Source organism: Falco peregrinus, chromosome 2 (assembly GCF_023634155.1).
Source record: "Falco peregrinus isolate bFalPer1 chromosome 2, bFalPer1.pri, whole genome shotgun sequence".
Lineage (NCBI taxonomy): Eukaryota > Metazoa > Chordata > Aves > Falconiformes > Falconidae > Falco > Falco peregrinus.
This window is the reverse complement of record NC_073722.1, coordinates 112,079,688-112,096,686: the sequence shown is the minus strand read 5'-3', so window position 1 is coordinate 112,096,686 and position 16,999 is coordinate 112,079,688. Positions and strand designations below refer to the sequence as shown.

Sequence of the window (16,999 nt, the reverse complement as noted above, 5' to 3'; positions counted from 1 at the left end):
TGTACAAAAAAAAAACCAAACACCGCTTTGCCAAAATTATGTATAAGCTAACGGAATGCCTTCTGCCTTTTCACTTGAGCTTCTAGCCTTACTTGAAAACAAAGAAAGAAACCAATGCCGCTTTGAGCACGGTGAGAATAATGGCAGCCAGATACTGATTAAAGTTATACTAGCACTAAAGTAGTGTTTTTCCCAATCTTTAATCTCATTTAGTGCTGTTTCCTGTAAAAAATAAAAAAAGTTCAGTGATGACATGTAAATTCTGTGGTCTGTGCATTTTAAATGTTGAGAACTTACAGCTTTCTTGAAATAGGCATATGCTATTGCTTTTACATGTCTGTATGATTTCCAGAAGTAGTGGTTAACATCTATTAATCGGTGGTTTTGAAAGATGATACATTTTCCTGGTCTAAACCTGAATAAAGTTTATGAGTAAGGGAAGTTGTTTTCTAGTATGTGAAAGAAAATACTGGGAAAATGAACATATTTTGAATTAGTTGGCTTGTTGGCCTTTTTTTTTTTTTTCTTGAAGTTTCACAAGTTAAAATGAGTGTTCCTGAAAGTAAAGTTACCATGACTACCATAACAGTTAGTACATTGAACTTTTATGTGTCTTTACCATCTTTTTATTATTTAGATACTTCAGAGTATTGCCAACCATGTCCTGTTTACAAAAGAAGAACATATGCGGCCTTTTAATGATTTTGTAAAAAGCAATTTTGATGCAGCACGAAGGTAGGCCCTTTGGAAACTTGCACAGAGAGTCTGTGTCATGTGTAAAGAGTAAGCGGAGAATTTTCTTAAAGCCTTTTAATTTACATTGAGTCTACTTGGCAGATTTCCCTGACACGCTTGTGGTTGTTCCTGATTTTGAACTCTAGGTTTTTCCTTGATATTGCATCCGATTGCCCAGCTAGTGACACTGTCAATCACAGCCTGTCCTTCATCAGCGATGGCAATGTACTTGCTTTGCACCGGTTGCTGTGGAACAATCAGGAGAAAATTGGCCAGTACCTTTCCAGCAACAGGTAAGACTTGCTGTGTAGAAGGGAGTTGGTCATGGGAAATGAATTTTTGGAAATACCTTCAGATGTTTTTGTTATTATTACTGAGAAGAGGATGATGGCTGAAAAATCTTATGTTTAGAAACTTTTGTCTTATTGACAAGCAGTTATTGGGAACATGCCTAACGTCTTTGCCCACTTTACTGCCAACCTTTTGTGCAAATGCATAGTTGCCTCATCTTGTGTAAAAATGGTTCTGTGTGTAACAAACATTTTTCTTATTTCTTTGTTGAGTACTTTTTTTAATTTTAAAAAAGCAAATCCAACTTGTTCAAGGTAAGGAAGGATAGTGGGCAAAAAAAATGGGAATTCCTGAGTAAAGAAGGACTTTTAAGTAGTATGCTGTTTCTAGGGACCACAAAGCTGTTGGAAGACGACCTTTTGACAAGATGGCTACTCTTCTTGCTTATCTTGGTCCTCCTGAGCACAAACCTGTGGCAGATACCCATTGGTCCAGTTTAAATCTCACTAGTTCCAAATTTGAAGAATTTATGACAAGGTAATGAGGTTATTGGGGAGGGGACACATCGTGGGTTTCTAGACTTGAGCATGTAAGGCAGTATAAGTAGTTATTAAGACTCTAGATTATGTTTTGAAGGGGAGTTAAAAATGCTAGGTTTACATATACTATTAAGGTTTCTGGAGTTAAAAAAGCTAGGTTTACATATACTGTTAAGGTTTCTGAGTAGATTTTAATTTCAAAAACTAAATTGAGAATGGGAGATGGCAGTAACATTCATGATTTAAAAAGATTCAAGGTTGTGTGCACTTTTGTTTAAAGATCCAAATAAAGAGGGCTTGGGATTTAAAAAAAATTTTTTTTTTGAAAGACAGTTGTGAAAAGTTGATGTCAATGTACTGCTTTCTAGGCATCAGGTACATGAAAAAGAGGAGTTCAAAGCACTGAAAACATTAAATATTTTCTACCAAGCTGGGACATCAAAAGCTGGCAATCCTGTTTTCTACTACATTGCTCGGCGGTAAGTAATCTTTCACCTTCTCTGTCTGAAGCAAACTTAAAATAAGGAGTATCAAGTGTATGTAAGAAAGGGACACCGACTTTGTAACAAATAAGAATCACAAAATAGTTTATCTGATTTTGGTGCCAGTATTTTTTTAATTGAGTTTTTCCCTAAATCAGAACTGTCAATAGTTTTTCCACCCAGGAGTACGCGACTATCTGTGGAAAAATACCTAAAACTTGAAGTACATTTAGTTAATTTTTCACTGTCTCAATTAAACTACATCTAGACCACATTACTGTTAACCCATCAGGAATTTTAGAATCTTCATTTTTTGAAGTGTGAAATGAATAACAAGCTAAAACATGGGATAAAGTTTCTGAAAATGGTCCCTGTATCCCATTTGAAAAAATAATGCAAGTTTCACACATAGCCAAGACCATAACGTTGCTTCAGTTTCACTGTTATGTGCTAAATGACAATAATACTATGTTTTCTGGAAATGATTGATATCTGTGGAAATAATAACTAATTAAACTAATAAGCAGATGTTGACGTGTGAACTTTGCAAAAGGCTGTGTTTATACAATAAGGCAAAATTCTGAAAGTTTGAAGTCTTCCCTACTCTGGAAGGTAGTCATTCGTAACAGCGAGTAACATATGCTGCGGTATTGAAGAATTTGGGAAGAATATCCCAAAATCAGTATTGGCCAGTTTGTGGTCAAATAAATCACAATTCTCTCTGTAGAACAAAACCAAACCAAAACAGCAACAAAAAAATTTAAATAAACTATTTTTATTTAAATTAATGTGTGTGCAGTGGTAAAGCTGCAGCTAGAGTAAGAATAATTGAACCTTGGTATTTCAGTCTAGTTACTAAGTAACTGCACTATAAAATGCATAGAGGACGGCATGTTCAGAGCAGTTTCCATAGTAATTACACTCATTACTAAAAGTCGTTCTTAGTCCTTTCATGAAAAGGAAAATCAATGTGCTCCCAAGCGAGTGCGATCAAAGACAGATAAGATTAGAGCTGTTGTTACCTCGTCTGTGTGCTGTGGTGGTGGTGCCTTTGGTAACAGCATCGCTGGTGAGGCCTTGGCTGGCGGCAGCAGGGCTGCAGGTTTTGGCACCGGTGGGGCGCGTGGTGGTGCTGCCGAGGTCCACAAAGTGCTTACCAGCACTGGTAGTGGTAGCGAGAGTCCTGACGTCAGCGTGGTGCTTATGGATGCTGGCAAATCCTGAACAGATGTTTGCGGTCGGATTATTGCCGATGCGTTTTGTGCCGGTGGGGCTCTTGGTTTTGCTTTTGCTGCCTTTGCCAGTGTGGCTTTTGCTGGCACTGCTGCTGGCAGCTGGATTCATGCTGCTGGAGCTGCCTGTGGCACCGGTGCTGGTAGAGTTTGTGTGGTTGCTTTGGCTCTTCCTGGTGCGTCTGTTGCTGGTGGGGTGCTTGTTTGTGATGCCAGTGGGGTGGCTGCTGCATCAGTGAGGTGCTTGCTTGTGGTACCCTTGCTGCTGACATGCTTATCTGTGGCATGGTTAGGAATGGTTGTGGTCCCTGGGGAGCTCTTGCTTGAGCCGCTTGTTGGGCTGAGGCTGGGAGGAGCCTTTGGTGGTACTGGTGCTGCTGTCCGGTGGGCTCCCTGCTGGTAGTGGCACTGCTACTCATGGTGCCAATGGTGGCAGGTTTGTTGATGGTACCAATTCCAGTGAAAAGTATTGTGATCTGAGGAGACGCCGTCAGTGGGGAACCTTTGGCAGACTCTCTGAGTTCATCTAAGAACATGAAAACAAGCAGAGGAAACCAATTCCTTAGCAGTATCTTCTGTTTGTATTCAACAACTTAAATAGTCAAGGCACATTTGCAAACAAAGCATTCTTCAAATTTAAGTATTTCTAATTAAAATCATACCCAACAGACATGTAAGACTTCTCAATTAGTTAAAATTTTAGATCCTTAATTTGATTAATTTTCATAGTTTTTCATTGTTTTCAGTAGTGCTTTTTACTCTGTAGATTGAGTTACAGACTTTCCTAGAAAATCTGTGCTTTGTTACACTGTGTGACTTTTGTAATTTCCCCTCAAAAAATTTCAAATAAGGAACAATTTTAATCATCGGAAGATTTTACCGTTTTACCACTGGATAATAAAATTAACTTATTCCAAATTCAGATTGGAGGCTAAAATAATGAGGAATCATTGAAGAACCTTTCCAAATGTAACCTCTAACTTTGTAGTTGAATTCTGCTACTTAAATATCGTTTCCTAGCCAGGATGCAATTAGAGATCCAACAAATGAATGTATTTGTTCACATTTCTTTTATTATGTTTTAGATTTTCAGAGCAACAAACAAACAAAGCTTCTGTTCAATATCAATGTGGAAGGTAAAATAAATTTCAAAACTGTTCCTTCTTCTGGAATTTTGTACAGACATGCCAAAGAGTTTTTTTCATGCTTTTTAAAAAAAATAAACACAAAACACTTTCTTTCAAGCTGGTAATGTAGGGAGAAAACACATTCTCTTAAATTTTGTTGCTGTGAAAGACCTCAAATCCTTGCTTTGCTGCTAGGTGTTAGACTACTTGTGTATGGCGGTCCAAAGATGGAAGAGAAAAGAAAGCATAGTATGGCTGGTAGCATTTGGAAATAGCATTTGTGTGAATGAGAGCAAAGTGCCCATGCTTTTTGTCAGTTCTTTGTATTGGTAAGCTCACACTAATCAAAGGAATACTAAATAACACAAAGTCTCATTACATAGAAGTAGGTAAGAGAACAAAATTTATCTGAACTTTTTTCCAGTGATTTATAGCTCTGAAATAGAATCTCTATGAGAGAACATTTATCTAAGCCAGCCTGTAGCTTCCCTTCCCTTTTACTTGCGAAATTGCCTTCCCTTCTCTTCAGCCCTTTTCTGCATTTTCCACACCCTTGACTCTTTGAATGGAGTGGAAGAAAACAAGATGAGTAGTGCCACTTCTGTCCTAATTTTCTGTCTTCAAAAGCTGTACAGCGTTACTCTGCCCTCTTCAAGGTCTCTGAGTCGCCTTTGAGCCTACTGTGTTGGCTGAAGTGTGCCTTTATAAAATCTTGCATGAAGCTTGTTTGCAATATATGTGGCCAGATAAGTATCTAACAGTAATTAACTAATATTAAATTAGTTTACTTGTACGTATCTTTCACATTTTATAACAAAATGGTTGAGAAGAGGGATGGCTTCTGGAAATTTTCCTTCTGAAATATTTGCGATAGCTCTTGAAACAAAACCAAAACAATTTTGTGTTCAGTGAAATGTGTCTGCATAGCCTGCATCTAATGCTGTTTTCTGCTTTTGAGATACATTGAACAGCATGTGACTGGCAGAGTGACTGCTGGGGTATCTGAATGTTCTGTGTAATTCTGTACGAGTAATAGATTTATTGAATCTTAAGTTTGAGCATTGCATTTATGCTAGGCAGTAGAAAAAGCTTGAGTGGTGCCTTTAAGATTCAAAGGGAATACAGAGTTGATGGTAAAGTGAGTGTATACGGTGCTGAAACTGAAATTAGTTTGCCTGTCTTTCATTTGTTTGTAAGTTCAGTTTTTCTTAGACATTCCTGGCACTAAATCTGTACACAAAGTTTCAAAAGTTTAACCAAGGGCACATTTTTAAATGCTGTATTGTGTAGGGGACTAACTCATGGTGAACACTTAAAATTGCATACCCTTAGAGAATAATTTTTGATGAAGTTGATTTCTGCATGGGTTTAAAAAAGGATGCATACTCATGGACAGCATGTATCAGCTTAAATGTTTTTTAAAAAGCATGCTGATTGTTTTAGACAACAACTTTATGCAGTTGAATGTCAGTTGATTTTTTGAAGAATATATAATGTATTATGCTCAGACCCCTTCTAAACTAGTTGTATTGCTGTCCTGAAAAAAGACTGATCGTGAAAATTCAGGAATAAAAATGGATTTTTGGAAACTCCGTTTTTTCCCATTTGTGCTCATTTGCTGTTGTAATGGACTAAGCGTGAAAGCTTGTCAGACTGCTGTAAATTTGATCACCTGGAGTCATTTTATCTGCCCGCTGCCACCTTCGTTTCCCTTCTTCCCCTCATTCTCTTTAAGATTAAAAAAAGAGGTAGAATACATGCTTTCAGGAATACTTCAACTTTGTAAGACACCTCATCCTTTTCTAAGGCAAATGGGATTGTGGTTTTCCCCTCGCATCTGTCATGAGTTAATCTGAACATACAACAGCAAAAATACTAACACATTAATAAGTGCTGTTGTATCCCTGTGTGGTTAATTTTAGCGTAAGTGAGCCTGTTTAAATGAGCTGCCTTCTCCCTTTCTTCAGTGGGGTGTGTAGTAGACACAAGTGGCTATTTGAAGGGAACCTGGAATGCTGGATAGCCTGATGTGGGTAGGAGGATGGTATTTCGGTGTCTGCTTCAGTAAGTGGGGTATCTTTTGCAGGCTCAGCAGAAGGATTTAGTTGCAGTTTAATGAGAAAAGGGATGCTGACTAGTTCCCTTCAGCAGTAAACTGGTGTTTTGCACTCTGGTCTGGATTGATTGCCTTTGTAAACCCCTCAGACAGCAGCGCTGGGAAGCCTTATGGGAGAGGATTATTTGAAGCGTCTGTGCTAAAGTGGACTTCAGGTGCTCTAGGCAAAAGGTGTTCAGCATTGAAGGTGCCACAGCTCCTGGAAAGGAGGATTTTGCTGTGGTTGGGCTGGGGGAGGGCAGTGTGATCAGAGGCACACGCATGTGCTCCTGCTTGGAATGGAGCTACCCGTTGAGGAGCCTGCAGGGCTGGCTGGCAGAAAGGGGTATCCCCTGGGGAAGCCTGTGCGCTTTATTCCCTTTTTTATTAATTTTAAGCAAGGTCCCAGATGTTTAAGCCCTTTCCATACTCAAAATTAGAAGAAGAGGTAGTCTTGTGAATCCTCTTTAAAAAATTCTGTGTTCACTTGCAATGTTTTTTCTCCTCCATTTTTTTCCCCCATTAGACACCATCTTATTTCATGTCAAGTAGAATAAAATGCCTGCATTGGTAATCCTGCCCTGTTTAGACAAGAAATTAGGTGTACAAATGCCAAGAATGATAACCCATCTTTAAAAGGTTTACTGTGTCTGGCAGTGACCCAAGGCATCCTTATGTATTCTGTGAAGACTTGACATGCAGTGTTTTCTTCATTTGTGGAGCAAGAAATGCTTATTTCATCTGTAAAGAATGAATTTCTGGAAGTAAATTGATACAAAAGTGTGCAACGTGTTCTAGGCCTAGATCAGGTACCCACCCTTTTCTGAAAAGCATCAAAATAAAATTATCCTTAGCTGGCTAACTTAATAGCAGCGTGGTATCTGTGAGGATGTTAGCAGGTATAGAGGTTATGACTTACTAATGAGTTCATGTGGAAGCGATCTCAGCAAAAAATGTTGTTGTTTAAATGCTACAAACTACCTCAGTATTTTGAGCTGGGGCCTACAAACTGTTTATGTATAAAATCTGTCATAATGAAAATGCTAGTGGTTATTGTGTGCTTATTTCAGTATTTAAAACTTCGATATTCTACTGTTAGCTGGTCCAAGATGCAGTGGTATTTTAAGTGTGCTATTAGAATGCTGGTGAGTAGAAAGAGAGCAAGTACTGGTGCGTGTTTATACAGCCTTTTGGAGAGGTGGTGTCCATAGAGAGTCATCCTGTCCCTTCAGCACTGTGTGCTTTCCATCTGTGCAGCAGAGTACCTGAAAAAGGAGGTGGAAGAGAGCTTAAGCCTTAAGTAGTTGCTCAAAATTCAGTCTTGTTTACTGAGAATGAGATAGATTAAAGTTAACATATAATATCTGTGGAAGATAGCTATATGTATTTTTTGGGACTACATATGGTTAGGAAATAGATAATTCTCACACAATCAAACACTGATATTGGCAGAAGGGCTGAGGAATTGATTAGGCACTCTGGAACTTGATCATACATATCCAAGAATCCATATGAAGCTGGTGACATGTTTACAATAATATATAATCTGCCATAGAAATAGGATACAGTATCATTCACTTTTCAGTGTATCTACTGCTTGCCATGAGTGAAGCATACTGTAAGCCAAAAGAACAGTGATAATATCTGTTCATTGTGGGGCTGAACTCCGCAGAACATCTAATCAAGTGCAGGTGAATCTGCTTTTCATAATTATGTTTAATGGCTGTTGATGAGAACTCTGAGATTTTATGACTGATACCTTATGCCTTTTACTTGCAAATAATTCAGCTTTTTCTGCTTGCTTCCTTATCTGAGAAGGTATGTGATCATTAGCATTGTTAAATACTGATTGTGATTTGGGTATGTGATATTTCTCGGGAAAAGGTGCCAGCTCAGTGGGTGACTGTACACAGATGTTTGAGAGTAAATTTTTCCAAGTCTGGACAAGCCAGTAATGGGCCCTAATAAAGCTAAACAATAAAGAAGGATGCCACTTGTTTGTTGTGTCAGTAGCTACTGGCTGTAACTATAGTAATCAGAGTGTTGTCCTGCTATGGATGTATATTTGAAATCTGGCTGTGAAACAAGTCCGCAAGAGAATTTGCCAATTGAGAGAATACATGTGAAAATTGGAAAAGGAGAACATTAAATAGAAACCACTGCAAAGTAGTTCTTAATTATCAGCTTACTAGTAGCTGATCACACACTGAGATTACATGACTTTATAAAAAAGTGATAGATAAGTATTTCATCGTCTTGCTTGCCCAAAATGAGTTATGTAATTTTCATCTTTCTGAACCTTCTTCTCTTAACTAGTAGCTGTTCAGACAGTGTAAGACTTGGAGAATGGGAGCTCTTTAGTTTTGTGTATCTCACTAATATGTATGTGGTTCTGGTTGCGCCACTATGAAATGTTAAAATGCTTCTTCTGTGTGCAACTGCATTTTAAATTGTTTTGTTTGGCAAAGCAGTATGGGTAGCTGTGACCTTTTATTTAGTAACTGATGCTTAAGGATTGTTGAATTCAGCATAAGGGAGTGGATGACTAAAAATGAAGATTGAACATCAGACAACAGTGGAAGTAAATCCTCTAATAACTGGCCACCTGAAAGATACTTGTAGGCAAGTGTTTGTGAAAGCGTGCATGGTGTTCTGCTGACGCTGCTCTGTGATCTGTGCACCCCACCCAGCTGGTGGGTTCCAAAGTCAGCAAACTGCCTGCTCTTAAATTGCGCTTTTGGGGTCAAAAGAGACTACAAATACAAATGAGCTGCAGAATGGCTTCAGACTTTTTGCAGATCTACTGTTCTTCAGTCTTACAAGAGCAGAGGTGATTTCCCGAGTTTTGTGATGATGAACTGTACAGACTGTAGATTCTCAAGTTTTAATAATTGACCGCGTTACCTGGCAGTTTAATAATCTGCGAAGTTGTCTTCAATAAATTAGCTTTATAAACTGTGTTCCAGTTCCAGAATGAACACAAACCTCAGTTCCTGAGAGGAAGATGAAAAATCACTGCTGAACTGTAGTGATCACAGTACAACTCAGATACACATTCCTGCATTGCGTAAAGGGGTGGTAAGGAGCAGATTTCTGTATGGTTTTTATCCAGGTACAGGATGCTTAATGAAGATATTGTTACACTTTGACATAAGCCTTGCTGCTAGGTTGAATATTGCTTGCCTTTACTTCCCTTTTTATTGTGTGGTTTCTCTTCAGCAGTTATGTAATTCTTCAGTTTTTGTCCATCAGGCTGCCTTTTCAAACCTAGCAGGTGGAGCTTTGCTCTGGAATGGTGTTCTGACATCTTTTCTACTGATAGGGATGTGGCTAAGTGGTGCTTGTTTGGGGTGTTTGTCTGTGGCTCTGAGCTAGATGTTGTTTCTTAAAGTGTGAAATGTGGCAAGACTGCCAGGATGTGTGAGGGCTTGCAGCAGGCTATGGGTTTTTTGGGGTGGGTTGGGGTTTTTTTTGGTAGTTTGAGATCTTGTTGCTAGGGCATTGTTGAGTCATTTTACTGATATATCTGGATCAGTTTATATCCTTCTTGTGCTGTGAAACTTAATTCCTTCTGTCATTTTCCTTCACATTTTGTTTCCTGGGCAACAACTTGGCTTCTGAAGCCAGTGCCTCTGTTTTTAATCCTTGCGCTGTTACTAAGATGATCAATAAATATTGATCCTGAAGTACTGACATTAAGTTTTAAAGCTGATCTCATACTAATTAATAGGAATACAAACCTCTGAGTTACTGCTTCAGACCGCAGCTATCACTACAGCAATGTTAAAATGGAACCATATTGCTTTTACAAGGAGTGCTGGCTGTTTTTTGGGTATTTTGAATATTGTCCTGAAATGCTAAATTGTTATTTAGGAAAAAATTTCATTGAGAAGAGATTATTTTGTATTTATCATGGACTGAATGACCAGCGTGTTTAAAACAACACCAACTGATGCTGTTGTGTTTGCATCCATGCGCATCGGTTTTATTTCAATTTGGCTGCACTGTTGCCAAGCAACAAGTGCACGACTCCTACATTTGCCTGCCTACTCGCTGCTCTGTTATCAACTCATTTGTATTCCAGAAAAATACAGGGAAACCTAAATTTCAGTCTGCTTTATTGAAAGCAGTCAGAGTAAGAAGCCCTCTTGTTTGCACCTACCACAGGCAAAGTTTGGGTAGGGAGCATAGCCCTAGGACTTGGGAGTGCCATCTTACTTCCATGACCATCTGCAGGTTTTTTGTATCCTATCTTCCCAGTCCTGTACCTGTATTCAGAAAAGCCCACAAGCCCATTTCCACTTCCAGGCTTTTATTGGCATGCTTAAGACTTTGAAGTCTGGGTAGCAAGTCATTCAGTATGGGGATTTGCAATTTGCCCCAAACAACTTCTGGAAAACAGTATTTTTTATAGACTTGGTGTTCACTGAATAGTCTCATTACAGGTAAAACATTCTCTGAGCATTTGAGGTTGATTCCGTGTAGGTGTGTTGCATGCAGTAGCATTTGACATCCTGTGTGGAATTGCTCAGCAAAGGCACGTGTAGTATTTTGTGTAATTTCCTCAACTCAAGGTAGTTTAGTCATACCATCTCATTTTGTGATCTGTGTCCTGCCTTGCAAGCTAAGCTGCTTTAAATAATGGGGCATTTCTGCTGGCCACTGAAGGTACCAGGTACATACTGCTTGTGATCTAGGTAGTCTAAACTTTGACTTGGATAACTAGTTCTTGTCTGCTTGAAATGTGTATGAAATGTTTGCCTTTGAGGTTGGGTTTTTTTAAAAGTTTTCTGTCCTATTAGACATGGGGAGTCTTTTTTTGAGAGGGAGGAAGAACCACCTTTTTCTAGCATACAGAGTTACTCCTTAGGTGTTTGCAAGTTCTAAAGGGTAGGAAGGGGAAAGGTAGACCCTATGTTACTATTGTCTCATCAGATTATTGATAAATGATATTAGGAATACATCAGTGTCAAAAAAAAATATAATTTGATTTAACAATAATTTTCCCCCATAAGACATGAAGATTGAGCCAAATGTCTGCTTGAAATGGGTTTGTATAATAATAATCTATTCGGTGATACTACTATGCTTATTTGAAAAGAAGCACTGTCACTAATTCAGTTCAGTACAAACGTAACTTTATTTTTACTTAAATGCCAATGAAATAACTGTACAAATTCATTGTGTAACATTTACTGTTAGAAATTAAAACACATTCCTGGTTATAGAAATACTGTTCACAATTGGAAAGTTGTGACTTCTCCGATACCAGTGGTTGTAAATGGTCTACAGCCCTCATTGACACCTAGGAGAAATAGGTAGAGGACTCCAGTCTCAGTAGTGAGGTTTTCTGGGTTTTGCAGCACCTTCATGCTACAATAACTGGAAATTAAATGGCCTGAAATGAATGGAAAACTTTGTATAAAGATTTGTAATACTAAGTGAATAATACTTTTTTTCAGTTAACTTGTTCTTCAGTTTTCATTTCATGCTGTTTGCAAAACTTCATCTGTAGTATATCAAGTACCTTTGCCATATAATTTAAATTATTTTCCTAGAGTGGACAGAACCATGCGTGCGACTATTTCTACTCACTGATGGTGCAGATGTCAAGGAGAATAGCATTCATGCTCACCCTTATAAAGCAAGGATTTGGGTGTGTTCAATGCCGTGGACTGAGTGTGTTTTTTTAAATAACAAGATTCAAGGATTGTTTCAGTGACAGTTTGATAACTAATTGTTTAATTGATTTGTTACATAACTTGTATTAGAAATTGGCTGACACTTCATTTTACTGGTCAGAACGTAGTAGTTTGATATGTACTGGCTGATGAGAAATATTCTCTTAAGCATAATATATTAACATTTTGGATTTTTGGATGTCACTTGAAATAAAGTTAAGGAGTTCCATTTCATTAATTTATGTAGATAACTTCTTGTTGGAGAGTGCCATGGCATTGAACATCTTGTGTTTTCCTCTAATTTGATCTTTTTTTTTTTTTTTTTTATATGGATAGTGAGAAAGAACTTGCCTGCAGTCTCTAAGTCAAGACAGAGCAAAAAGAGATATCAGCCCCTACCCCTTTTCCCATGCTGAAGTTAGACCATGTTGCCTTCTCAGTTTACACCCTCTTAGTAGACATCATGGCATTGTCATAGTATTCCTAAATTCAAAGCTGTTGTTCTTCATATTTAAAATATCCTAATACATATGAAGCAAACATAGATACACATGCTAGCGATTTTTCTCAGGAATAACTTCTGATTAGTGAAACAGCTAGGTTTAGTGCCTTTATTTTTCCCCTTCCTTTTGCATGTCGTCGTAACTTACAAAGAATCTGTGCTGCTATATTACAAGAATTGCTCACTGGCAAGTCAAGCAAGACAATGCAGATATGATACAGGCCTTCTATTTTTTCCAGTTATTTAATGACAAAATCATACATAAAATCAGTACTTAAAATCCTGATGTTTTATTCTGTGCAAGTAAAATTAAAAATTTAAATACAAAATAAGCACATTTTTAAAAACAAAATCATAGGTTAGTTTTACTCAATTAAGACATATTAAAATAAGTAGCAGCTTAGTATCAAGACATTAGTGTGCACTTCTTTAATTAAAGAATTGTTATTTTCTTTAGATCAGAGTCAGAACTTTGCATTTCTTGTACTTTTATTCATTATTTCAACTGGCTGTTGTCACTCCAGCTATGTATCACAGGAATAAACTCAGTAGTTTTCACGAGATACAAGCCCTTAGCCAATAAACACTGCCACTGCATTAAGCATTACAACATAAAACAAATACATCTCACAGGTACTTGCTTCGGAGGGCACGTGAGTATTCAGAGTATTTGTGGTGGACTCCTCTTTCCTTAAGGTAGCAGTTGTGCTTTGAGGCATTTTGGAGTAGTTTGTTGGCGTTCCACTGGTGATACTTAAAGTCATAGGAGTGGTGGCTGGTCCTGTTGAACGAGTCAGGCTTGAGTTCAGCTCGGTTGAATCTTTGATGTAGATTGTGTGTGTGGCTGCTGCTTCTTGAGAGCTGACCTTCCGAGTTGTTAGATCTTCTGGGTAGAGGAGTAGTGGTCGGTCCGTGCTTGTAAACAGCAGGGTTTGGCTTAAGGTTGCCAAGGTGGTAACTTCCTTAGCTTTAAATTGTTTATGCATCTTTGTCATTGTGGTTGGATCAGTTGCCACTGGAGGAGCAGCCTTGTCTGCTGCCTTCATTCCTTTAATCATGAGGCTGGAGTCCATAGCTGTGGGAGCCACTGGAGATGGGGTGGCACTCATCCAGAGCACAGACTGGTTAGCACAGGGAGCCCCTATAACGTTGGCAGCTGTTCCCTGCACCCATTTAAGCAAATAAGGGATGTTTTGTTTATCGCTGCAGGACCATGGGTTGTTATATAGTGTTACTACTTGCAGCTGAAACAGCTGGTCAAAAGCTTTGTCAGGAATGTATGTGAACTTGTTGTTGTGCAGGTAGAGGCTTGTAAGGTGTTGTAGTCTCACCAGTGTTCCTGGAAGTATCTGGGACAAGAAATTATTGGATAGATCCACCGTCTCTATGTTATAGGGCATATTGGTTGGAACTGTCCAAAGCTTGTTGCTGCTGAGGTTGAGAAACTTCAGACTGCTCAGTGTGTTATTGATCAGAACAGCTCTTTCCACCATATTCCTGGAAACATCGAGCACTTTAAGATTCCACTGGTAAGCTGTATCAAGTTTCTGAAGAACTTTAATGTTGTTGTTTATGGCATATAATTCCCATAAGGACTTGGGCAGGTGAGCAGGAACATTCTTGAGCCAATTATTTGAAATATCAAGGGTCCTCAGATTGGTGAATTTCGTTAACTGGTGATCAAGATCTACAAACTGGTTAAAGGACAGATTTAAATATGTAATGTTGTCCTGAAGTCCGTGTGGCAGTACAGTTAAGTTTCTGCCTGAACAGTCCACATTCCTGTCGTTTCCTGAGCATGTACAGTTAGGAGGACAGATACCCAGAACAGTGGGTATGAAAAACAGAAGGACCAGCAGACAGGTAGATGTATTCAATATCTGGTATTCCATTTTTGCCTGAAAATAAATACACCAAAACGACACCCTTTAAATCTATGTAATATATTTTATTTCTCTATAAGGGTTGTCTTTGCAATGACTGTTTGCAGGAGAAATTAAGTAAAAATATCAATAAACCCCTTTGTGGCATGGTCCTTTTTAGAATTGTTCAAGAGAGACTTTACAAAGCATCCCTTCATCGACTGTCATGTTGTCTGGCAGAATGAGACTTGTTTTTTCATCTCCCTTTCCCCCTCAAGCTCAAATGAGGGCTTTCTTCCGAAAATGCAAGTCTCTTCCAAATGTTATACAATGTCTGCTTCTTGTTTTTAGTGATTTCAAGCCTATATTATGTTTGGAATAATGTGTTCTTTTATACAGGATGATAAAAATGGCTGTCAACTGGATCTGCTTTACAAATCTCTGCAGTAATGTAGCAGTCCCCCCCATACATGCATGCTATTTGCTTAAGTAGAATTGGTTAAAAAACATCTTAAATTGATAGGAATTTAGTTTGAAACATAAATTCCACATTCATGCTAGCATCTACGTTATTATTTTTCCATCTTATAGTGTTAATTACATTCTCAGAGCTGGTAACACATGTTTGGAAGCTGAATTAATGTTAGTAAGAAATCTCTGACACTGCAGCAAATTTCTGGTGCAAGCATCTGTCATCAACTAATAATTTTGTTCTTATTTCTGTCTCTAAATTTGTAGTCTGTTTTTGTGGTTAAAAACAAAAAACACAAACTTACCTTAATCTCTTCTGCAATATCAGCACATCATTTCTGTGAAAGATTTAAGCTTAGAGGTCGTCCTGTTCTAGAGAGTAGCTACAGTTGCTGTCTGTGGATTGTGCTTGCCTCTTCAGCTGCATCGTATTGCTGCTAGCTGGGGCTCTGCAACCACCTGATCTGCACTACATTGGAGGACTGCAGAGCTGTCGTTGGTGCTGACTCAAATTTATTGCAAAGCGAGCATATTCAATAAAATTGTTGGTTTTTATAATTTGAGTTAGTTAACAACTTCATCTCTGTATTTTATGCTCTGTCAGTGCCTCAAAACATCTAAGATTGTCTACGTAAACAGTACTGAGTGAAATTCCTGTAGGCTGTTTTAGCCTGAGCTATGATTCCATTTGAATGTTCCTATTTAAAAAGTCTGTTGTGTTCCTTTTTTATCTTCAATTAACTTCTCCTGTAATACAGGTTAATGTTAATTTAGGCTTCCAATCTTAAGCTTTATTAAGCTACACTGCCAGAATAGCTTTTCATATTTTTGAATTGCTCAGTTTTCTACTCCTCAGATCAGGCTATCACTATATTGTCAGGTGTAATACAGCTCAGCTTGCAGGGTTTTACAGTTTTCTGTAGGAAATCTTTATCTGAATTTCTTAAAACAATATGGTAAGAGTGGATATAGTTTATAATACTGTCAATTTTAATGTAGCATATGCAACAAGCCTTAAAACAATCTTTGTGTAATTGGAATGCTATTCTTCAGGCATACACAGTCATATTGCTTATATAAACAGTAAGAAAAAATTGTAAAAATCTCTTCCTGCGTCCATTGTATGCACAGCAGCCTAGAATTGCATTTGCATAATGCATGACTTTAATTTTTAATGGTAATTTAAAGAATTTTAAGTTTATTGTGCAAACACATGCTCTCTGCAACATCCAGAAACATATTCCCTCCCCAGGCAAACTCAAAACTACAAACTCTTTGACGTTTTCCGGAGATGCCATGGAAAGCTAGCTTCAGCATCTAGCAGCTTCTTTCTAGAAATCCAAACCTTCAGTACTGGTTTAAAAAAAAAAAAGTTAACTTACCTCTGAGACCACCCTCCTACTTCCCACCAAGAAGTTAGCTTACCAAGGTGCATGGTTCTAGACAGGACAGAAAGTTTTGCTTGTACTCTGGGTCCAGAAAGGAATATGTAAAACACTTAGGCACCTTGACTTAAAAGGAATGTAGCATCCATTAATTTAATGTTTTTAAGTTTATATTAATAATATTGAGTGCATTCTGAAACTACTGCTTCAGAGGTAGAAATTAGTGAATGCAGGCAACTAATTCTGTCAGTCATTTGCAAGGGTGTTCTACAAACTATTCTATCCATAAAAATCCAAAGTATCTAGGTAAAAGAAAGCCTTTTTGTACTTGTTCTTCAAGTGTTTGGAGCCATTTCAGCTTTTTAGTGACCACTCTGTTAACCATTTACTCGCACTGTTCTCTGCTTTACCAGACAAAAGTGAGCGGAGATTTTACACCAGTAAACTTATTGGCAATATTTGATCTAAAGGAAGTCTCACTGCTCTTAGTAAAGGACAACTGACAGCTATTGGGAGGATTTGTTTGATACCTGTAATCTGTTGTTGCCCAGTCCTGTGCAGAAAATGGGCTTTTGTATAAATGACGATAGTCTGCAT

General features: G+C 38.1%; 2 protein-coding genes across 7 annotated transcripts in view; one reads left to right on the top strand and one right to left on the bottom strand.

The window, feature by feature from the left end:
• Positions 1 to 16,999, top strand: part of NF1 (neurofibromin 1) — a 103,753-nt gene that overhangs the window by 47,124 nt on the left and 39,630 nt on the right. For all 6 annotated transcript variants that reach the window (XM_055797078.1, XM_055797077.1, XM_027781344.2 and 3 more), the window contains 4 exons: positions 638 to 735; positions 882 to 1,028; positions 1,417 to 1,563; positions 1,934 to 2,044. In XM_055797078.1, the coding sequence (XP_055653053.1) occupies positions 638 to 735; positions 882 to 1,028; positions 1,417 to 1,563; positions 1,934 to 2,044 (503 nt within the window). The remainder of the gene's footprint in view (positions 1 to 637; positions 736 to 881; positions 1,029 to 1,416; positions 1,564 to 1,933; positions 2,045 to 16,999) is intronic.
• Positions 11,623 to 16,941, bottom strand: OMG (oligodendrocyte myelin glycoprotein). Its single transcript, XM_013296225.3, has 2 exons — positions 15,323 to 16,941; positions 11,623 to 14,582 (listed from the first exon to the last, which is right to left on the bottom strand). The coding sequence occupies exon 2, from the start codon at positions 14,574 to 14,576 to the stop codon at positions 13,257 to 13,259; it is 1,320 nt and encodes a 439-aa protein (XP_013151679.1). The 5' UTR covers positions 14,577 to 14,582; positions 15,323 to 16,941; the 3' UTR covers positions 11,623 to 13,256.